This window comes from Pectinophora gossypiella, chromosome 5, assembly GCF_024362695.1.
Source record: "Pectinophora gossypiella chromosome 5, ilPecGoss1.1, whole genome shotgun sequence".
Classification (NCBI taxonomy): Eukaryota; Metazoa; Arthropoda; class Insecta; order Lepidoptera; family Gelechiidae; genus Pectinophora; species Pectinophora gossypiella.
Window position 1 is genome coordinate 2,388,006 of NC_065408.1, and position 23,468 is coordinate 2,411,473.

The following is a 23,468-nucleotide window of genomic DNA, read 5'->3' on the forward strand; positions in this document are numbered from 1 at the left end:
AACATTAAATAAAATAAAAGTTACATCAGGAATTAGACTGTTACATAAGCCAATCTGCTTCTATCGTGTGGGTTGTGAATTACCAACCTCATCAACCCTGGTGTCAGGGTTACTATTGACATGATTCATATAACGAACGTTCTTACATCAGTAAGTAGTAACCGGGACCGACGGCTTAACGTGCATTCCAAAGCACGGATAATCCAATTATAGGTGCACACAACATTTGCAGTGTAAAACAACGTAAACGTTTCCTTTTTCTACTGTTTTTTTTTTAATAAATTAGGCTCGTGTTTGACATCAATCTTACCTGATCGTAAGTGATGATGTAGTCTCGGGTGGATCACGCATGCCTAGCAAAGGCCTAATGCCTATTTTATGTTCTTCTTTTTAATTTCGTGTTTTGACGTTTAATAAAAAGTAACTGATTTGACTAGTTAGAAACTACCGTATTGTATAAATCATTGCAGTCGGCTAAGGGCTTCTCTCTTGTCTCTGTAACGTGATGGACTTCCAAATGTCCCTAACATGGCTCATGTAACGAGCCTTTAGTAAACGTGCCCTCCTAAGCGCGGATCATTATACTTTCCGACAATCGGGTGATCAAACTAGGGATCAAAGTGATTTTTGTGGGGATTCGAACCCGGGACTTCGAAATCGTGAGCCCAATGCACAACCACCGGGGCACAGAGGCGAAGCACTCACTTGAGCAACAGTATGTTGGCGGCGTAGGGGCGGTCGTCGTTGAGCTTGTCGATGAAGGCGTGCAGCAGCTGGTTGCCGGGCGAGTCCAGCGCGGGCAGCGCGTGCGCGTCGTCGGGCAGCTGCGCGTGCGCCGTCACGCCGAACGTGTCCGACAGGAAGGCGGGGCTGGCGCCCGAGCACACGTAGATCATCATCGTCTCGCCGTCGTCCAGGAGGTACGCGCCGTTTATGTTTATTCTGGAAAGATCGACGAGGAAAAAGGATTAAGACACGTTGCAAAATTGTATATCGTTCCGATTAGTTAACGCAGAAATATCCTAGAATCTTTGGTCTTTTTGCTTCGAACTTACGTAAGTTGGGCGACATAGATAAGTTCTGGATATGTGCAAAAAGACCAAAGATTCTAGGATATTTTTTCTTTAACTAACCGTAATGATATTGACGTAACCGTAATGAAATCGAAAAACTACCCAAGGACGTCGGCGCCCAATCTCAATATAACATTAACTGATATAAAATTAACAAAATGATCCCCGCGCAGCCGTCACTATGAAGTGAAATTATGTTATGAAGACTAAAGTAAGATAGGGCGGGGGTGAGGTAAACTAAACAGTGAGGAACGGAGAGTAGCTGTCTTATACGCAGTATTATTCTACAACTAAAGTAAAGCCCAAAGGGGGTGAGGTTGGTGCCACGCATTGGAGTGGGCGGGGGAGTCATCGTTCTATACGACGTATATGATTCCTGGTTTGACACACTGGCGAGCAGGAGAACGAAAAGCCATCAAACCGACCACAATCCACCAGTCGGAGACTTCTCGTGCAGAGTTTGCAGTAGAGTTTGCCGCTGTAGGAATGGCTTGCACAGCCATGAATGAAGGTGCATTTATTCGAGGCAATGACGTCATAAATCGTCTGAAACAGACGTAAAGGCCAATAGATAGCCAGCGGCGTGTATAACGCGCGTGGCTCACCTCTCGGCCGACAGGTGCAGGCGCGGCGGGTCGGGCGCGTCGTCGTCGTGCGGCGCATGCGCGCGCAGCTCGTGCACGGGGTACAGGTCGGGGTACACGCCGCGCATGAGCTGCGCCAGCGGCAGCGCCTTCATGTCGCACATGTCGGCCACGCGGTCGTCCAGCCGCGTCGACGTGCCCGTGCGGAACGCTTTCTGAAATTCGAAGGACGAAGTCGATCAAACTTCCGCCGAAAGCTCGGTGAAGTGTGGGTACTTAATCGATCAATCTCATTTAAGTTTACGATTTATTTTCGGATTTTATTTATGAATTAAGTAACAATGAGTACCACGTTTGACGGCGTATTACTATAGAAACTTTATAGAAAACTTTCGGTTTGACGCTTCTTAAAAAGTATCTCATTTGACTTGTCAAGTAGCCTTTGGCCTGCAGTGCCTGGCAAATCGCAGGTGTATGTCACCTCATAGCAATGGAACGTATGTTCCTAATATAGTGGAACAGAAGGCAGTCACCCGCTTGAGCGTGGCCAGCAGGTAGAGCGGCAGCAGCCGCAGCGCGCTGGGCGCCAGCAGCGCGGCGCTGGCGGCGGCGGGCGGCAGGTTCTGCGCCAGGCGGTGCGCCGCCAGCGCGTCCACGGCCACGTTCATGAGCGCCTCGCGCGCCTCCGGCAGCGACGCCGACGAGCAGCGGTCCACGGCTGCCACATTCGGAAACATATACATTAGTATTTAGCCTGGTTTTTCCATCGCGGGTTGGAAGGTCAGACAGGCAGTCGCTTTTGAAACCGGACCTGTCAAATTTTAAGGTTTCAGATATGCGGACCTTGTTAAAAAACTGGATAACGCTAGGGAGATGGTGATGAGTAGGCCAAACTGACTGGGTTTAAATTAATCACGGCAACCATTACACATTAAGCATTTGTTTAACATCAGGCAATGTAAATAGCATTCGTTGCGCCTATTAAATCGACACCCTCGATGTTCCTGTGCAGAGCCCCCTGGTGTCAAACAGAGTCCTAACCATGTGACTCAGTTCATCCTATTCTGTAATTGGTTGAAACTGACAACTGCTGTAAATTCACAGAAATTTTAGCCAATCATGGATTATAAAGTTTTAGCCTGGAAATCAACAATTTATATGGGGTTCATTGAAAATATTTAGCAATAAACTCACCCATTTTACTAAGTAGTCCTATGATGCACTGTTGGTCGGCCGCGTGTAGCACGTCCGTGAGGCTGGTGGCCACGGGCAACGCTAGCGTGTGCACTCGTATCCTTCTCTCGCCTGATAACCAAAATAACAGATATTTTTATTGAAAATAGATGCGCGTTTGATCACAATCTCACCTTGGGGTGGGGGGGGAGTCAATAAAGGCCATACAAAAGTGCGATAGCCAATAGATATCAAATAGTAATGTTGCTTTTTATAACGAACCTGTCGCAATCAAACCGCTAACCGCGCGAATTGAAACGCCTTGCACATATCACGCCTCAGATACCTTGTGCCTTGATTGACGCAAATTGTTCATTTTTATTCGGATGTATTGTTAGTAAGCGATCGGTAGCAAGAAAAATGGAATCCAAACTAAATATTATAGAAGTATTTCTATTTGTCTGTTACCATTTCACGTCCAAACTACTGAGACTTTGTAGTAAAAGTTGGTACATAGATCACAATCCGGACGGATGGGATACTTTCCAAGGATGTGCGATCACGAGTACTAATATGTATACACTTTATAACCATGTCACATTAACTTTTGGCAAATTAAACCATCAGTCTCATTAAATGTCAAATATGATAGTGCGACAGGGTTCTAAAGTGGGTACATGATATTGCTCTTGACTGTACTTAGAGCACGTTCTAGCCTTTATTCCCGTCTGCCACCACCAATTTTACCACCACTGGGGGCAGATAGAACTGTTTTGGCATCGTCTGCCACCAGTGGTGGCAGATAGAACAAATTTACTTGCTTTTGCCACCATGGGTGGTAGAATTGGTGGTGGCAGACGGGAATAAAGGCGTTCTAGGGACGAACTTCTGCGATATCAAGAGCAAAACAGGGTTATTTTACCTTTACTACTAGTGTACAATAATGCGGCCTGGAAGCAGACTTGCTGTAGGTCGGACAGAGACTCTTCTATAGTGAGCTGCATTCCGAAGCCGGCATCGGGGGACACGTTGGGCAGCGAAAGAAGGTCTGTCGAGCGCACGAAGAAGTTCCCGTGGAACGTGTGGATTGTTATACCCCTGCGAACAGTTTTCAAGGGTCAATTGGCTGCGAAAAGCCAGACAAACTCCTACAAACCACTATTGTGTAGCCAGTCAGACAGGTAAGCGGACCTTGTGAAAAACGGGATAACGCTAAGGATGATGATCTTACCTATTAATGGGGATAAAAACTAGAAGCTCAAATTTAGACAGCAGTGTTCCTAAATTTTGACAGTTCTCCGTACTAAATTAAAGCACATAATAACGGCTCATATCCCCATTTAAACGCGGTAAGAACGTTATTATGTGCTTTAATTATGATAATAACCGCGTAAACTTAAAACAATGTTAAAACAATGTAGTTCTCCATACTGTCCAGCTAAAATTCGTGATAAATTGGTATAAAATGTGTAGCAACGTGGAGTGTATCCCGTCTGAAGGATGAGTTACGAAAAAGAAAACCAGCCAGTTGTAATAAGGCAGTTTAGATTGATATGAAGTTTTAAGTTTTCTGGTAAAAATTTACCAAAAGCAATATGTTTGTTATGGGGAACCGTCAAAATTTAAGAACACTCAACACTAGAGACACCTGGGGGACTAAAATGGCCACATCGAAGCAATTCATCTGAGAAAGCAATATTGCAATTTGACATTTGCGCATATAAAAGTAAGTGCGCAATGCTAACAAAAGTCAAATCGCAATATTGCTTTCTTAGATGATTGGCTTCGACGTGACCATTTTAAGCCTCAAATGGGAAATATAAACAGTTCTATCCTCATTCCGTAAGATTACGGTGAGTTGTGGGTACTTAGTTCATCTTGCGATGGATGTACCTTTGACTACCCCAATTAGTTAAAGATACATCCATCGTCGTGAGGTTATATTATGTTATTAATTAGGCGGCGGTACTCACCGAGTGCACCGCACCCGCATGACGGCCTCGAAGCCGATCTTCCTGGTGAGGTACCGCGTCAACATCCGCGTCAGCTGGTCCGCCTGCCAGCTGCGAGACGCCTTGAACAGTGGCACGTGGTATACCGTACCCGCGCTGAACTTGCTCATACCACCTGCGGGAAAGCACATTAACATTTATTTAATCTTCTACCTTATGGATGAGGTCCTTACTCTTACTAGGGGCGGGTAAGGATCTCAATAAGGGCCCTCACGGGACATTGCAGACTCAACAAGCACCTACATATAACGGAACTGACCGAGTCCCCTTTATGCAGATTCTGTCTAACGCCTGACGCCATTACACCTGCTGTACAGCTGTGAGGCTCTCATACACAGTAGAAACCGAGCAGTGGGGGGCCACATAACGGATCCTCAGGTCATGGAGCTTCCTCCCAAAAAGACGCTAGATCTTATCGAATCGGTCTAGAGGAGAATTTTTAAATATAGGGATTTGTTCATAATAGACCTCGCTAGGTCGCAATGACCATTCATGATGCATCAGCTCGAGCACCTTTACATTCAAATAATAATAATGGGTTATGAGTTAGATTACCTCATCAACCCTGGTGTCAGGGTTACTATTGAGCCGCCAAAGGCCACCGGCATGGCTCTTACATCAGTAAGTTTTAACTGGGACCAACGGCTTAACGTGCCTTTCGAAGCACGGATCATTTTACTTTCGGACAATCAGGTGATCAGCCTGTAATGTCTTAACCAAACTAGGGACCACAAAGTATTTTTTGTGATATGTCCCCACCGGGAATCGAACCCAGGACCTCCGGATCGTGAGCTCAACACTCAACCACGGGACCCCGGAGGTAGTTCAATGATGTGTGGGGTGCTAGGAATGTATAATGTACGTACTGAGCGTGGCGAGGTCGGCATACTGCGAGTTGAGTAGAAACAGGTCGACGGCCACCTGCGCGCCGCTGCAGTCTAGAGCGAGGCGCTTGTAGAAGTCCGTGGCCGGGCTCAGGTGCTGCACGTCCGCTGACGACCGCGCGTTCGGGTCCTCTCTGAAACACAAAAAAGAACATGAAATATTCCATCTATTTATTTAACAATGTATTGTAAGTACCTAGAATCAAAGATATAAAGACAAGGCTCGCCCCCTGTTACATGGGACTTAAAATATAGCTAGTGAGTGGGTGTACTACACTATGGCCACCTTTAGGGATACAGGCGTGATGCTTCATATATGTGGCCAGATCTTAGAATTGATCATTTCATGAAATGGACACATTTCATGTAATAGAATATCACTCGTTGGCCACGTCATTATGTACCAGTTTGGCCAGACCAATGAACACAAAACGTTCAACGATACGAGCAACTAAATGCATGATTACTTCATGATATGGCCAAACGTCGGCAATCATGTCGTAAAATTAGTAACATTATCCACCGGTAGTGGCGCTGATGTCGATTATATTTAAAGATTGATATTATAATCGATGAATAAATGCAATTGTACAATTTTCCATATCGATAGTATCGATTAGGTAAATAATTTTGAACCTAAAAAATTAATCGACTATTTGTATTTTTTACACCACATAACATAATCACCGCCTATATTAACGATATGGCCAAACGTTGATTGAAATATCATTAAACGTTGACGTTTCAAAGATATGGTCTATGTAAGTTGGCTATTTTATGAAATATGACCATTTCATGAAATGATCGAATACATCATGAAATGATCAATTCTAAGATCAAATCAAATCAAATCAAATATACTTTATTGCACAGAACTAAAATTTCAACAATCAGACATAACACATGAATACAGTACAATTCAATCAATTCTAAGATCTGGCCACGACATATATACGTGTGTGTATATATGCATGGGTGTTCTGAGAGGGTATCTGTGTGAGGGTGTGTGTGTAATAGATCATATTTAACAGCGTCAGACTCGTAACAAACTGGAGCCAACATAGAAAATGATATCTTGAAAAAACTATGAGTTTAAGGAAACGTAAAATGTGTACTATTCAATTGGCCTCATTATACATTTTTGTAGAATTACCTCGGCTGCAACGCCCCCGGGCCCACATTCGGTAAACACGTTTGGAACACTGTGATGCGACCTCCTGTTGGTGCCTGGAAATACACAAACAATGCGCTATTTATTACTCGGTTATATTATGAAACACGGTTATTCTGAATAGTCCTAAGCCATTGCAGTATGGGGAGTGCACGTCGACAGTGTGTTTCGCTCCTACCCACGTGATAAGGTGGTATAGGTCTTGGTGGAATTTAATTTTCATTTTCATACTGACCATAAGTTTATACGCGGCTTGTAGCGCAGCGCCCAGCGCGCATGCGGGTACACCGGGCCCGCTGTGCCGCTGCGGCAGGACAGTCAGCAGTTCCTTGATGAGTTCCTTGCGTTCACCCAAGTTCACCAGCAGTGACTCTGGCGATGGCAGGAATACGTCTGTAATACAAATGCAATAGGGTATTTGACTGGGTCAAAGATATATATAGAAGCCAGTCTAAGATGATCAAAAATCAATCTTATTTTACTGTTCGACTTATTTTTGAATTAAGTAACAATGAGTATGACATTTGACCGCTTTTATTGATGCTACAGGACAGTATTTCCATACAAACTCCAAAGAAAACTTTCGTTTCGACGTTTCATCTGGATTTTTTTCAAGTGGAATTTTTAATCGCAAAAGTATAGAACTTTCAGTTCCATACTTTTGCGACGGATAATTCTACTTGATATTAACTCCGAATCATGGTCTGAATCATCCCTCAAAGCTTTCGTTACGATGTCACTAGCACCCTTTATAACGCACTAAGCAGCAAGACTACACCGACTCACCATCAACATCAAGCACGGTCATCTCTTTGGGTCGCGTGAGTCCATCACTCATGAGGTAGTAGTGCACGTGCGCATCGTAACAGATGAACCCGACCTGCGTGCGCGCATCGCCCGGTAACTGGTCCAAGTTGTTGCGTAGGGTGTCGCATACCACCTACAAGTATACACGTGGGGAATTAGAAAATAAATTAGCTTAGGTAACTTATGACAGAAGAAGAAGGAAATAGAAGTCAAAGAATTCGCCTTTGATAGACAACTACGGAGAATACTACACCAACAAGTTAATGGTGATGATTATGATGGTAGAAATTAAAGACAAAATCTGTCTGAGTCTGAGTCTGAGAAGGCGAACGTCGTATCTTATAAGGAAGTCAAAGAATTGGCTTTTGATAGACCAGAATGAAGAATGCTACACCGACAAGAGCTCTTTAATTGAAGGGCCTTACAGCTGCTCCTTTTCGATAATGTATCTATCGATGATTTTCGCATAGGTACCAAAGTATTTTTACTTTTATTGACGTATTTAATCAAAAAGTGTTTAAGTTACTTCAGTATGCGAAAACCATGGATAGATTATTGAAAACCGTTGATGTCACATTGTAGCATTACCTACTTACTGTAGCAGTATTTTAAAAGTTTGAGCGAGGGTAATCAGCAAATTAGCAATAACGGACCTTTTCAAAAGTAGACCGTCTTCTTTAGGACATCATCATCAGCCGTACGACGCCCACTGCTGGGCATAGGCCTCCCCCCAAGGATCTCCACGACGATCAGTCTTCGTTATTCAAATTCAAATTCAAAAATATCTTTATTCAGTAGGTAACATAGTTACACTTTGAATCGTCAATTTTTACATAACGAACGTCTCATCCGCCTAAAACTACTGCAGCTTCTCACAACCTGTATAGCCGGGGAAAAGAAGCTGCAAGAAAAACCTCGGCACAGGGCCCTAGACGTTCTTTAAAAAAAATAAACATAAAATATTGATATACAATTGAGTAATTTAGCTGCCTAATATCAGTTCTCAGACAGTTAATCCCATGCATTCATATCTTCTAAATAATCACTAACTTTATAATAACCTTTTTTGTAAAGTTTTTGTTTAACTACTGTCTTAAAGCAGTTGAAAGGCAAATTCTGAATGTCAATGGGAATCTTATTGTAGGACAAAGAACGGCATTTCTGGGACTGGACATCCGTTCTCCAGATCATTGGACACACCTGGAGATACCCGGAGTCCCTGGCGATCTGCGACACATCCAGCAAGAACAGGTAGACGGCGGGCTGTGGCGGCCGCAACATATACTCTCCCGGCGCTATGAACTCGATGGTCGCAGATTTGATCTCCGGCCGCCGAGTCGGATCGCCGTACGACTTGCTAACTGGGTCGTATTGGAATTCTTCCGGCACTGCAATGAAATAGTCGTGTTGTTTTAAGTTTACGCGGTTATTATCATAATTAAAGCACAAAATTAAATTTTAAAAAAAATTAAATTATGGATCTACCTACTCCACTCCAATCTCATCAGTCATCCCGTGATCATGGCACTTGCAACAGTGTCGAAATATCGGGAGTCTCATATCCCCATTTAAACGCGGTAAGAACCCGTTATTATGTGCTTTAATAGTCATGTTTTTAGGGTGCTGAACCAAATAGTTAAATAAATCCATATGGTGAGAAACGAAAAAAATAAAAATAATAAAAAAGTTTATTTAGATTAAACCTACGACACACATATACATTTATAATATTAAAATATACACACTTTAATATTTAGTTGGAAAACATGAAGGTATATGGGTGCCGCAGCTCACCAAAAAAGGCCAGGGTTCAGTGTTTCTTACGACCTTACGCTCCATCCTCTCTGAATACACACATCAACCAAGACGCTGCTGGTTTTATTTTGTCATCACTGTACATGTGTTTATGTGTATATATATTATAAGAGGAGAAGGGAAGACGAAAAACCAGTCATTGTAATTTTTAGGTGATACATAACTATCTGTTCAAGTAATTCGTGGTAACCTATTATTGGCTCAACGACATAGCTTAGGATTTATTAATTTGTATATTTTGTTATGTAGCTGATGGTTACCCTAATAAAATACAATATACGAGGATTTCTTCAAGTAGAAGTAAGAAAATAAGATTTTTTTTCCGAAAAAATATTATTTATCTTCTTTTATACGATAAACTTCACTTTACCATAGCCTTATTATCATCAGACCGGATAGATCAGGTAATTTCAATTACAAAGTATTTATTTATTTTATAAAAAAACTATTCAACTTTTATCACTTGTGGAACATACGAAATAAATAAAACTAAACCTAAATTATTTCAGTATCAGTATTGCTACAACTGGAATTCAGGTTGATAACCGAAACAGTCACTCGAGCGTAGAAAGCACACGTAATACTGCATAACATAGTTGTAAGCAGCTAAATTACTGAAATTGTATTCAATATTTATTTGTTTCATTTTTTAAGAATGTGTAGGACCGTGGCTTCTTATTATTAGCAGCATAACATAACATAGCATCACACCTGCATTCACGAACTGGTAGGCAGAGGTGTAGAGTATGCGGCAAAACTACAATATGTCATGTCAAAAAAAAACGATGCGGCTGAGACTTGGTTAGGGGAGCTTCATCTGGATATATGATCCACGCAGGATATTTTATTTTTGTCAGCCATACGTAATAATAATAATAACAGATACATCGGCAGAACTAACAAAACACAAGTCATGAATAAGATTAAAATAAATAAAAGATAAGAAAAATTGCGTCCTAGATTCATTCGAGGTAATAATAACGCAATAAAGTTACAGAAATAAGATAAGTAAGTAAATTTTATTTCAATTTTTAGCTGTCAGTTTCTTATGCGTACAAAAGGGACATGTCTGGGGTCTTTGACGGCTCAGACATAAGCCTGACACCAGGGTTGATGAGGCTGGTATTCCACTTCAAAACCCACACGATAAGAAGAAGAGTTTTTAAGTTTGATTTCTTTTCTATAAGTAATTTTTTAAGAGCTGTTGGCCTCCCAAATATTAAATAAATAAATAAATAAACAAAAATCCGTTTAGGCGCAGAATGTCCAATTCGCAAAATGTCCAGTTCGCAAAACGTCCAATTCGCAGAATGTCCAGTTCGCAAATGGTCCAATTCGCAAAATGTCCAGTTCGCAAATTGTCCAATTCGCAGAATGTCCAATATTCATCGTAACGTGATTAATTTACTAATTAAAAAAGTTGGGTTCTAATGCTAAGTCAAGTTATAAGTATATACATATAAGTGGTCCACTGATTGTAATTTTAAACCTACGGGACTCTCTCCTTTAAATCAACAGGACTTTAAAAAGAGTCAAACTTTTTAGGGAACTGTTATACAAACGTGACGTCAAATACAAAGAAACCACGAGACAATTGGAAAATAATTAGGCAGTTTGTTTTTGGAAAAATTGAATTGTATTGACATTTAGATATATATAACAGTTCCCTAAAAAGTTTGACTCTTTTAAAGTTCTGTTGATTTAAAGGAGAGAGTCCCGTAGGTTTAAAATTACAATCAGTGGACCACTTATATGTATATACTTATAACTTGACTTAGCATTAGAACCCAACTTTTTTAATTAGTAAATTAATCACGTTACGATGAATATTGGACATTCTGCGAATTGGACAATTTGCGAACTGGACATTTTGCGAATTGGACCATTTGCGAACTGGACATTCTGCTAATTGGACGTTTTGCGAACTGGACATTTTGCGAATTGGACATTCTGCGCCTAAACGCAAAAATCAAATCCGAATGTGTTGTTAAAAGACGCTTATATAGATGAAGAACACAGCAATATCAATAGCAAAGCCTTATCTTCATATTTAACTGGTTTCATAATTGTATGACAACCGGCCACAATTTAATTTACGCGACCATAATTTGACCTATAGTCATCCTAACTATCCGGGCCATATGTCTCACATATTGACATATACCCTACTCACACATACACACACGCACACCCTCTTAACGAACATACGCACACACATCCTAACAAACACACGCAATTACACCCTCTGCATGCACACTTTATTAACACAGCTAATTTTAATTTGTTTTGATTATCTAGATTTAAGCATTTATATATTTTATTTTTATTTTATTTTTTAGTGTTTTTTTTTTTGGGCACAGCTGAAAATCAGCGTTGTGGCACTCCCTCAATGTCGGAGTGTCACAAGAAATTGCTGAGCTGGCGTCCCTTTTTAGAAATAAGTTTGTAATTACAATGTTCACTTCTACTGTTATACTAATACTTATATCTAAAATAAATAATTTCTATTCTATTCTATTAGCATTACTTTGTGGTCCCTAGTTTGGTTAGGACATTACAGGCTGATCACCTGATTGTCCGAAAGTAAGACGATCCGGGCTTCGGAAGGCACGTTAAGCCGTTGGTCCCGGTTACTACTTACTGTGTAAGTACGTAGTCGTTATAAATGAGTCATGTCAGGGGCCTTTGGCGGCTCAATAGTAACCCTGACACCAGGGTTGATGAGGTTGGTAATTCGCCTCACAACCCACACGATAGAAGAAGAAGCAATAAACTCACGGTCATTGACCCGGTAGCAGAGGTTGCACTTCCACCGCTTGGCGTCGACGAAGTACACGAAAGGGTTGATGTACGTGCGGCACGCGCGACACCGCACTATCGTCGTGCACTGGATCACTGGCAAGTGCTGCAACAACGGGTTAAAATTAAATTAGTTTCCTAGAACATAAGCTCACGACTATATCCCAATTGGGATAGCCAGTACGAGACGTGGTAGTGATCCGTATCGCTGTCTATAATGGTCGAGCCAACTGTGTTAGTGAAAACTGCACTTGTTTTGACTAACCTAACCTAACCAAGTGATAGTATATTTTATATATATATATATACTAGATTTCGCGTGGTTCGCTCGCAGCAAGCTGCTCGCGTGTCCTGTATTAGTTCGATGCTATGTATGGCGGCCATCTTGTTTTTCCGCCATTGTTTTACCGCGATAGAATTCGACCAATACTTAAATAGGTCTCGTGAAACCAAAAAAGTTCTAGGTGCTATAGTTTTGCCAGGCCGTAGGGTGACCCCTGATACGGAGCAGTTTTCCAAGATGACGTTCCGATAACACCCCTATACATCGTTTTTACCCCCGAGACATTTTCTGGGAAAACAAAATTTTGTATGGCGGCCATCTTGTTTTTCCGCCATTTTGTTTTTTTTTCACCCGCAATAAAATTTGACCAAGATTTAAATAGGTTTCGCGAAAAAAAAATTGCTCCAGGGTTTATAGTTTTGCCAGGCTGTAGGGTGTCTCCCTGATTCGGAGCAGTTTTCCAAGATGACGTTCCGATCACACCCCAATACATCATTTTTACACCCGAGACATTTTCTGGAAAAATAAAAAATTATATGGCGACCATCTTGTTTTTCGGCCATTTTGTTTTTTTTTTCACCCGCGATAAAATTTGACCAAGATTTAAATAGGTTTCGTGAAATCAAAAATGTTCCAGGTGCGATAGTTTTGCCAGGCCGTAGGATGTCTCCCTGATGCGGAGCAGATTTCAAAGATCGAGAAGTACTTCCATACTCAACATGACATTCCGATTACACCCCCATACATTGTTTTTACCTCAGACATTTTTCTGAAAAAACAAAATATTTCTGAAAACACAAAATTTGTACGGCGGCCATCTTGTTTTTCCGCCATTTTGGTTTTTTTTCACCGGCGATTGGATTTGACTAAGATTTAAATACGTTGTGCGAAAAAATCATTGTTCCAGGTGCGATAGGTTAGCCAGGCCGTAGGGTGTCTCCCTGATGCGGAGCAGTTTTCAAAGATCGAGAAGTATTTGCATACTTAACAAGACGTTCCGATTACAACCCCATACGCAGTTTTTACCAACGAGACATTTTCTGGAAAAACGAAATTTTGTATGGCGGCCATCTTGTTTTTCCGCCATTTTGTTTTTTTTTTCACCCGCGATAAAATTTGACCAAGATTTAAATAGGTTTCGTGAAATCAAAAATGTTCCAGGTGCGATAGTTTTGCCAGGCCGTAGGGTGACCCCTGATGCGGAGCAGTTTTCAAAGATGAGGTTCCGAACAAATCCCCCACACATAAATTTTACCCCCGAGGCATTTTCGGGAAAAACGAAAATTTTGTATGGCGGCCATCTTGTTTTTCGGCCATTTTGTTTTTTTTTTCATCGGCGATAAAATTTGACCAAGACTTTAATAGGCTTCGTGAAAACAAAAAAGTTCCAGGTGTGATACTTTTGCCAGGCCGTAGGGTGTCTTCCTGATGCGGAGCAGTTTCTGAAGATAGAGAAGTATTTCCATACTCGACAAGACACTCCGATCACATTCCTATACATCATTTTTACCCCCGATGCATTTTCAGGAAAAACGAAAAATTTGTATGGCGGCCATCTTGAATTTCCGCCATTTTGATTTTTTTTCAACGGTGATTGAATTTGACCAAGATTTAAATAGATTTCGTGAAAACAAAAAAGTTCCAGGTGCGATAGTTTTGCCAGGCCGTAGGGTGTCTCCCTGATGCGGAGCAGTTTTTCAAGATCGAGAAAAATTTCCATAGTCAACGGGATGTTCCGATAACAATCCCATACACAGTTTTTACCAACGAGACATTTTCTGGAAAAACAAAATTTTGTATGGCGGCCATCTTGTTTTTCCGCCATTTTGATTTTTTTTCACCGGTGATTGAATTTGACCAGGAATTAAATAGGTTTCGTGAAAAAAAATTTGATCCAGCTATAATAGTTGCGCCAGGCCGTAGGGTCTCTCCCTGATGCGGAGCAGTTTTCCAAGATCTGGAAGTTTTCCCATACTCACCGGAAGATCTCGATCACACCCCCCATACATCATTTTTACCCCCCGACGCTCCTTCTGGGAGAACAATTATGTCAGTGAGTGAGTCAGTCAGTCAGTGGGTTTGCAGCTATATATATATAAGCTATATATATTATAATACTAGATGTCGCGTGGTTCGCTCGCAGCAAGCTGCTCGCGTGTCCTGTATTAGTTCGAAGCTTTGTATGGCGGCCATCTTGTTTTCGTGAAATCAAAAAAGTTCTAGGTGCTATAGTTTTGCCAGGCCGTAGGGTGTCTCCCTGATGCGGAGCAGATTTCAAAGATCGAGAAGTATTTTCAGGAAAATTTAAAAATTTGTATGGCGGCCATCTTGTTTTCCCGCCATTTTTTTACCGCGATAGAATTTGACCAAAACTTGAATTGGTCTCGTGAAATCAAAAAAGTTCTAGGTGCTATGGTTTTGCCAGGCCGTAGGGTGACCCCTGATGCGGAGCAGTTTTCGAAGATCTAGCAGTATTTCCATACTCAACAAGACGTTCCCATAACACCCCTATACATCGTTTTTACACCCGAGACATTTTCTGTAAAAACAAAAATTTGTATGGCGGCCATCTTGTTTTTCGGCCATTTTGATTTTTTTTTACCGGCGATAATATTTGACCAAAATTTTATTAGGTGTGGTGAAAAAAGAATCGTTCCAGGTGCGATAGTTTTCCCAGGCCGTAGGGTGCCGCCCTGATGAGGAGCAGTTTTTGAAGGTCGGGAAGTATTTCCATACTCAATATGACATTTTATATAACGTTTTTATGTATGATATTTTGATCTCATCCCTCTTACATCACATTCACCCCGAGGCATTTTCGAGAAAAACGAAAATTTTGTATGGCGGCCATCTTGTTATTCCGCCATTTTGATTTTTTTTTCACTGCCAATTGAATTTGACCAAGATTTAAATAGGTTTAGTGAAAAAATAATCGTTCCAGGTGCGATAGTTTTGCCAGGCCGTAGGGAGTCTCCCTGATGCGGAGCAGATTTCAAAGATCGAGAAGTACTTCCATACTCAACATGACATTCCGATTACAACCCCATACGCAGTTTTTACCAACGAGACATTTTCTGGAAAAACGAAATTTTGTATGGCGGCCATCTTGTTTTTCCGCCATTTTGATTTTTTTTCACCGGCGATAAAATTTGACCAAGATTTTATTAGGTTTGGTGAAAAAAGAATCGTTCCATAAGCGATAGTTTTCCCAGGCCGTAAGGTGCCGCCCTGATGCGGAGCAGTTTTTGAAGGTCGGGAAGTATTTCCATACTCAATATGACATTTTGATCTCATCCCTCTTACATCATATTCACCCCGAGGCATTTTCGAGAAAAACGATAATTTTGTATGGCGGCCATCATGTTTTTCCGCCATTTTGTTTTTTTTTTCACCGGCGATAAAATTTGACCAGGATTTAAATAGGTATCGTGAAAACAAAAAAGGCCTAGGTGCGATAGTTTCGCCAGGCTGTAGGGTGTCTCCCTGATGCGGAGTAGCTTTCGAAGATCGAAAAGTATTTCCATACTCAACATGATGTTTCGATCACATTCCTCATACATCATTTTTACCCCCGAGGCATTTTCGGGAAAAACGAAAATTTTGTATGGCGGCCATCTTGTTTTTCCGCCATTTTGGTTTTTTTCACCGGGGATTGGATTTGACCAAGATTTAAATATGTTTCGCGAAAAAAAATTGCTCTAGGTTTTATAGTTTTGCCAGGCCGTAGGGTGTCTCCCTGATGCGGAGCAGTTTTTCAAGATCGAGCAGTATTGAAATACTCAACATGACGATCCGATCACATCCCTATACATCATTTTTACCCTCGAGGCATTTTCAGGAAAAACGAAAATTTTGTATGGCGGCCATCTTGTTTTTCCGCCATTTTGGTTTTTTTTCACCAGGGATTGGATTTGACCAAGATTTAAATATGTTTCGCGAAAGAAAAATTGCTCCAGGTTTTATAGTTTTGCCAGGCCGTAGGGTGACCCCTGATGCGGAGCAGTTTTCCAAGATGACGTTCCGATCACACCCCTATACATCATTTTTACACCCGAGACATTTTCTGTAAAAACAAAAATTTGTATGGCGGCCATCTTGTTTTTCGGCCATTTTGATTTTTTTTTACCGGCGATAAAATTTGACCAAGATTTTATTAGGTTTGGTGAAAAAAGAATCGTTCCAGGTGCGATAGTTTTCCCAGGCCGTAGGGTGCCGCCCTGATGAGGAGCAGTTTTTGAAGGTCGGGAAGTATTTCCATACTCAATATGACATTTTGATCTCATCCCTCTTACATCACATTCACCCCGAGGCATTTTCGAGAAAAACGAAAATTTTGTATGGCGGCCATCTTGTTTTTCCGCCATTTTGATTTTTTTTCACTGCCAATTGAATTTGACCAAGGTTTAAATATGTCTTGTGAAAACCAAAAAGTTCTAGGTGCTATAGTTTTGCCAGGCCGTAGGGTGTCTCCCTGATGCGGAGCAGTTTTCGAAGATCTAGCAGTATTTCCATACTCAACAAGACGTTCCGATTACACCTCCGTACACAGTTTTTACCCCCAAGACATTTTCTTGAAAAACAAAAATTTGTATGGCGGCCATCTTGTTTTTCCGCCATTTTGATTTTTTTTCACCGACAATAGAATTTGACCAAGATTTAAGTAGGTTTTGTGAAAAAAGAATCGTTCCAGGTGCGATAGTTTCGCCAGGCCGTAGGGTGTCTCCCTGATGCGGAGCAGTTTTCCAAGATCTGGAAGTTTTCCCATACTCACCGGGAGGTCCCGATCACACCCCCCATACATCATTTTCACCCCCCGACACTCCTTCTGGGAGAACAACCCTGTCAGTGAGTCAGTCAGTCAGTGGGTTTGTAGCTATATATAATATAATAACTAGATGTCGCGTGGTTCGCTCGCAGCAAGCTGCTCGCGTGTCTTGTTTTCCCGCCATTTTTTTACCGCGATAGAATTTGAACAAGACTTGAATAGGTCTCGTGAAATCAAAAAAGTTCTAGGTGCTATAGTTTTGCCAGGCCGTAGGGTGTCTCCCTGATGCGGAGCAGTTTTCCAAGATGACGATCCGATCACACCCCTATACATCGTTTTTACACCCGAGACATTTTCTGGAAAAACAAAAATTTGTATGGCGGCCATCTTGTTTTTCGGCCATTTTGTTTTTTTTTACCAGCGATAAAATTTGACCAAGATTTTATTAGGTTTGGTGAAAAAAGAATCGTTCCAGGTGCCATAGTTTTGCCAGGCCGTAGGGTGTCTCCCTGATGCGGAGCAGCTATCGAAAACCCAGATGTATTTTCACACTTGACATGACGTTCCGATCACATTCCTATACATCATTTTTACCCCCGAGGCATTTTCAGGAAAAACGAAAAATTTGTATGGCGGCCATCTTGTTTTTCCGCCATTTTGATTTTTTTTCACTCACGATAAAATTTGACCAAGTTTTAAATAGGTTTTGTGAAAAAAGAATCGATCCAGGTGCGATAGTTTTGACAGGCCATAGGGTGCCGCCCGGATGCGGAGCAGCTTTCCAAGATCGAGAAGTATATCCATACTCAACAAGACGTTCTGATTACATCCCCATACATATTTTATACCCCCAAGGCATTTTCAGGAAAAACAAAAATTTTGTATGGCGGCCATCTTGTTTTTCCGCCATTTTGATTTTTTTTCACTCACGATAGAATTTGACCAAGATTTAAATAGGTTCTGTGAAAAAATAATCGTTCCAGGTGCCATAGTTTCGCCAGGCCGTGGGGTGTCTCTCTGATGAGGAGCAGTTTTTGAAGGTTGAGTAGTATTTAAATTCTCAACATGATCTTCTTATTACGTCCCCATACATCGTTTTTACCTTCGAGACATTTTCTGGAAAAATATTTTTTTGTATGGCGGCCATGTTGTTTTTCCGCCATTTTGTTTTTTTTTCACACACAATAGAATTTGACCAAGATTTAAATAGGTTTTGTGAAAAAATAATTGTTCCAGGTGCGATAGTTTCGCCAGACTGTTGGGTGTCTCCCTGATGCGGAGCAGTTTTTCAAGATCTGGAAGTTTTCCCATACTCACCGGGAGGTCCCGATCACACCCCCCATACATCATTTTTACCCCCCGACACTCCTTCTGGGAGAACAATTATGTCAGTGAGTGAGTGAGTGAGTCAGTCAGTCAGTCAGTGGGTTTGTAGCTATATATAATATAACTAGATGTCGCGTGGTTCGCTCGCAGCAAGCTGCTCGCGTGTCCTGTATTAGTTCGAAGCTTTGTATGGCGGCCATCTTGTTTTCGTGAAATCAAAAAAGTTCTAGGTGCTATAGTTTTGCCAGGCCGTAGGGTGTCTCCCTGATGCGGAGCAGTTTTCCAAGATGACGTTTCGATCACACCCCTATACAACATTTTTACACCCGAGACATTTTCTGGAAAAACAAAAATTTATATGGCGGCCATCTTGTTTTTCGGCCATTTTGTTTTTTTTTTCACCGGCGATAAAATTTGACTAAGATTTTAATAGGTTTGGTGGAAAAAAAAATGTTCCAAGTGCGATAGTTTTGCCACGCCTTAGGGTGTCTTCCTGATGCGGAGCAGTTCTCGAAAACCTGGAAGTATACCCGTACTCTACATGACGTTCCGATCACATCTCTGTACATAAGTTTTACCTTCGAGGCATTTTCGGGAAAAACGAAAATTTTGTATGGCGGCCATCTTGTTTTTCCGCCATTTTGGTTTTTTTTACCGGCGATTGTATTTGATCAAGATTTAAATAAGTTTCGTGAAAAAATTATTGCTCCATGTTTTATAGTTTTGCCAGGACGTAGGATGTCTCCCTGATGCGGAGCAGTTTTTCAAGATCGAGTAGTATTGAAATACTCAACATGACGATCCGATCACATCCCTATACATAATTTTTACCTTCGAGGCATTTTCGGGAAAAACGAAAATTTTGTATGGCGGCCATCTTGTTTTTCCGCCATTTTGATTTTTTTTCAACGGTGATTGAATTTGACCAAGATTTAAATAGATTTCGTGAAAACAAAAAAGTTCCAGACACAATAGTTTTGCCAGGCCGTAGGGTCTCTCCCTGATGCGGAGCAGATTTTCAAGATCGAGCAGTATTTCCATACTCTTCGGGAGGTCCAGATCACACCCCCATACACAGTTTTTACCCCCGAGACATTTTCTAAAAAAACTAAATTTTGTATGGCGGCCATCTTGTTTTTCCGCCATTTTGATTTTTTTTCACCCACAATAGAATTTGACCAAGATTTAAATAGGTTTCGTGAAAAAAGAATCGTTCCAGGTGCGATAGTTTCGCCAGGCCGTAGGGTGTCTCCCTGATGCGGAGCAGTTTTTGAAGATTGAGAACATTTACCATTCTTGACAAGACACTCCGCTTACATCCCTATACACAGTATTTACCCCCGAGACATTTTCTGGAAAAACAAAAATTTGTATGGCGGCCATCTTGTTTTTCCGCCATTTTGTTTTATTTTTAACGGTGATAAAATTTGACCAAGATTTAAGTAGGTTTTGTGAAAAAAGAATCATTCCAGGTGCGATAGTTTCGCCAGGCCGTGGGGTGTCTCCCTGATGCGGAGCAGTTTTCCAAGATCTGGAAGTTTTCCCATACTCACCGGAACATTTGGATCACATCCCCCATACATCATTTTCACCCCCCGACGCTCCTTCTGGGAGAACAATTATGTCAGTGAGTGAGTCAGTCAGTCAGTCAGTGGGTTTGCAGCTATATATATTATAATATATATATATATTTTTAATCTGTTTTATATGTAGATATAATTATTATAATGTATTTAATATATTGCACCTCTTTTTATTCTTCCGCAGTTACTCTCACACTACCTCTGGGTTGGCTGGAAGAGATCTCTCTTAGAGATAAATCCACCCTTGTAAACGTCCATTTCTTGTTTGTGATGTAACTAGTTGTTAAGTGCAATAAAGTATATTTTATCCCAAGCTACGGCGCGACAAACTTATATTTTCACTTCGTTCAATACAATCGTCCTTAGTCGTCCATTTGGTTCAAGACATAGAGAAAAGATAAATTAATAACTCATTGGTGCAATTCCGGTCCCGAAGTTCGAACCAGCGTTCCCCGTTTCAAAAGCAAGCCGGTGTACCATAGGACCACAGTGAATAATAAATAAGAAAATCAAATTACAAATTATATCTACAAAGTACCCAAAAGTCAAAGTTACCGCTGTCCCAGATTAGCAGCGCAATACTATAACTATACATCGTCTGTCGCGACTGCGCACCTGTCGCATGCTTATCATTATCACAATACGTGTAGAGTGGACGTTGCTATTAAAATGCATTCGCAATAAGCTATTTATTATTTGCCACTCGAAGATTTTACGGGCAGTGAAGATTCAATAAGAATAACACAAGCGCCTAAATAGTACCGGAGCGTTCTGAAACGCATCGGATTTCGTATGATTGAGTGCATACATATTCGGATATTACATAAAATCTCGTTCCCGAAACGTATCCGACACCATTAAGCTTAACCGGGATATGCCTTAAAAAGTTTTAATTAAACCGCCGGTTCGAACCCTGGTAGCGGACTTTTTCTTAAGTGCAGTGTTCAATAACACAGTTGGCTCGACCATTATAGACGGCGATACGGCTCACTACCTATCACGTTGGTCTAACAGAAAGCTCGGTGAAGTAGGCTTAGTTCATCTTGCTATGGATGTACACTCACGAGTACTAATATGTATACACTTTGATACCATGTCGCATTAACTTTTTTGAGAAATTAAACCGTAAGTCTCATTAAATGTCAAATATGATAGTGCGACAGGGTTCTAAAGTGGGTACATGATATTACTCATGACTGTACATCTGCTTACCCTGTTGTTTAAAATAAAATCACTCCTAATTTTAATAAAATTTAAGGTAGCATGAAGTATTGATACTTACATTGAGGTCCTTGAACGGGTGAATTAGTATTCCTAGGGGAAGGCGAGACTTTTGCAATAAGCTGTTCGTGTCCGGAATCTTGTTGACGGTACATCTGAAGATACTGTGGACAACACAAGCCAATTTGTTAACACCGGAAAACTAGCAAGGTGATAAAAAACACATAGTACCTATATAGTATAGTATAATATATTAAAACATACTATATTGCGTATGGCAGACAAAAATAAAAATATCCTGCGTGGATCATATATCCAGCTTCAGCTCCCCTAACCAAGTCTCTGCCGCATCCGTCACACAATGCAGCTCGGCTATACCACCTGGGAACCAGTGTAGAGGGCACTCGTTCACTATATGGGATATGGTTTGATCCGGGTGACCACATTCACGGTATGGCGACTCCTTTAAGCCCCATTTATGTATGATAAATGTTTTAATGATTGATGTATAAAGGGGCTTGAACAACATTTAGGACAGAGTAGAGCATATTACAACAGCCTCCGAGGTCTAGTAACACCAGGGTTGACGAGGTTGACCTCCCAACCTACGCGAATGTAGATGAAAAAACCACTTCTGGTAGTAAACATACAAGTTCCGGCCAAGTAGTTAATGCCATTTGCGGCAAATCTACAATAAGACACGTGAAAAAAAGGTACTAAACAGGTTACCAACCCATCGTCTAAAATTAGACTATCACGTGTGACAAAACGTGAAACAAATTAATATTGTTTTTATTGATAAGAGGATGTTTATTTACGTATATATGTTTACCGCAACGTAAGAAAAATATAATAAATTGGACAGAAAGGGTTACTAATGAGGAAGTGCTAGTAAGAGTAAGGGAAAAGACGCAAATATTGAGAGTTAAAACACATAATAACGGGTTCTTACTGCGTTTAAAGCAGGGATATGATACTCCCGATATTTCGACACTGTTGCAAGCGCCATGAAGTGAAGTGTGTGTTTTAATTATGATGATAACCGCGTAAACTTAAAACAATATTGAGACTTATTGAGGACAAAAGAGGCAATATGATTGGACATTTAATAAGACATAGAAGGGATGCTACAAGAAAAGAGAGGAAAGGGAAGACCAAGAAGAGCTTACATGGAACGGATTAAAGAGAAGGCCTTATAAGGACGTGAAAGAATTAGCCTTTGATAAACAAGAATGGAATATGCTACACCGACAAGACCGTAGCTCTTAAATTAGTGATGATGAACCGCAACATAACATCTTATCATTGCCTACTACATTTTATAAATAGCCTTACATCCTCAAACATAAGGTAAACACCACCATAACAGCGTACAATATCATTTGAATTAAATTAACAACCTTCGTGGTCCAGTGGTCTCACTGTCCTGAGGACCCGGATTCGAAAATCACTTTGTGATCCCTAGTTTGGTTAAGACATTTCAGACTGATCACCCGAAAGCATTACGTATAGAACGGCAACTCTCCGCTCCCCACCAGCGTCTGAGCTAGGTTTACCTCACTTCCCTTCGAACATATTTTAGACTTAAGTTAGTAGTCGTTACATGAGCCATGTCAGGGGCTCAATAATAAATAACCCTGACATCAAGGCTAACATTGGTCTACCTCACGAGACTAAAGATACAAGAATTTGAATTAGAAGGTGCCTTAAAAAGGTCCGATGCCCAAATTTTACGCTTTATGAATGAATAAATACGCGCAAAACAACATGATGAACCTTGAAAATTAAGGCTTGATGGGTAATGGTAATGACCTTGATGAGACGCCTACACCTCGTCTCTTTCGTACTAAGCTGTATGCCGTCAGTGCGAAAGAGACATATCTATCATCTCTTGCGCACTAGGCGACGGACGGGATACGTTTTAAAGGTTATATAATAATTGAAGACCATAAAAAGTGTGTATTTTCTTAAA

At 41.0% G+C, this 23,468-nt stretch overlaps 1 protein-coding gene across 4 annotated transcripts in view; it reads right to left on the reverse strand.

Moving 5' to 3' along the window:
* The window catches only part of LOC126366578 (protein transport protein Sec24A), a 228,222-nt gene that overhangs the window by 197,971 nt on the left and 6,783 nt on the right, over nucleotides 1-23,468 (reverse strand). For all 4 annotated transcript variants that reach the window (XR_007566363.1, XR_007566362.1, XR_007566364.1 and 1 more), the window contains exons 3-15: nucleotides 21,558-21,660; nucleotides 12,298-12,424; nucleotides 8,905-9,092; nucleotides 7,684-7,837; nucleotides 7,133-7,290; nucleotides 6,880-6,953; nucleotides 5,709-5,860; nucleotides 4,804-4,957; nucleotides 3,753-3,928; nucleotides 2,852-2,962; nucleotides 2,191-2,375; nucleotides 1,679-1,872; nucleotides 706-942 (exon numbers count right to left, since the gene is read on the reverse strand). Coding sequence is in view for 1 of the 4 variants with exons in the window: in XM_050009724.1 (XP_049865681.1) it covers nucleotides 706-942; nucleotides 1,679-1,872; nucleotides 2,191-2,375; nucleotides 2,852-2,962; nucleotides 3,753-3,928; nucleotides 4,804-4,957; nucleotides 5,709-5,860; nucleotides 6,880-6,953; nucleotides 7,133-7,290; nucleotides 7,684-7,837; nucleotides 8,905-9,092; nucleotides 12,298-12,424; nucleotides 21,558-21,660 (2,013 nt within the window). In the remaining 3 variants the exon portion in view is untranslated. The remainder of the gene's footprint in view (nucleotides 1-705; nucleotides 943-1,678; nucleotides 1,873-2,190; nucleotides 2,376-2,851; nucleotides 2,963-3,752; nucleotides 3,929-4,803; nucleotides 4,958-5,708; nucleotides 5,861-6,879; nucleotides 6,954-7,132; nucleotides 7,291-7,683; nucleotides 7,838-8,904; nucleotides 9,093-12,297; nucleotides 12,425-21,557; nucleotides 21,661-23,468) is intronic.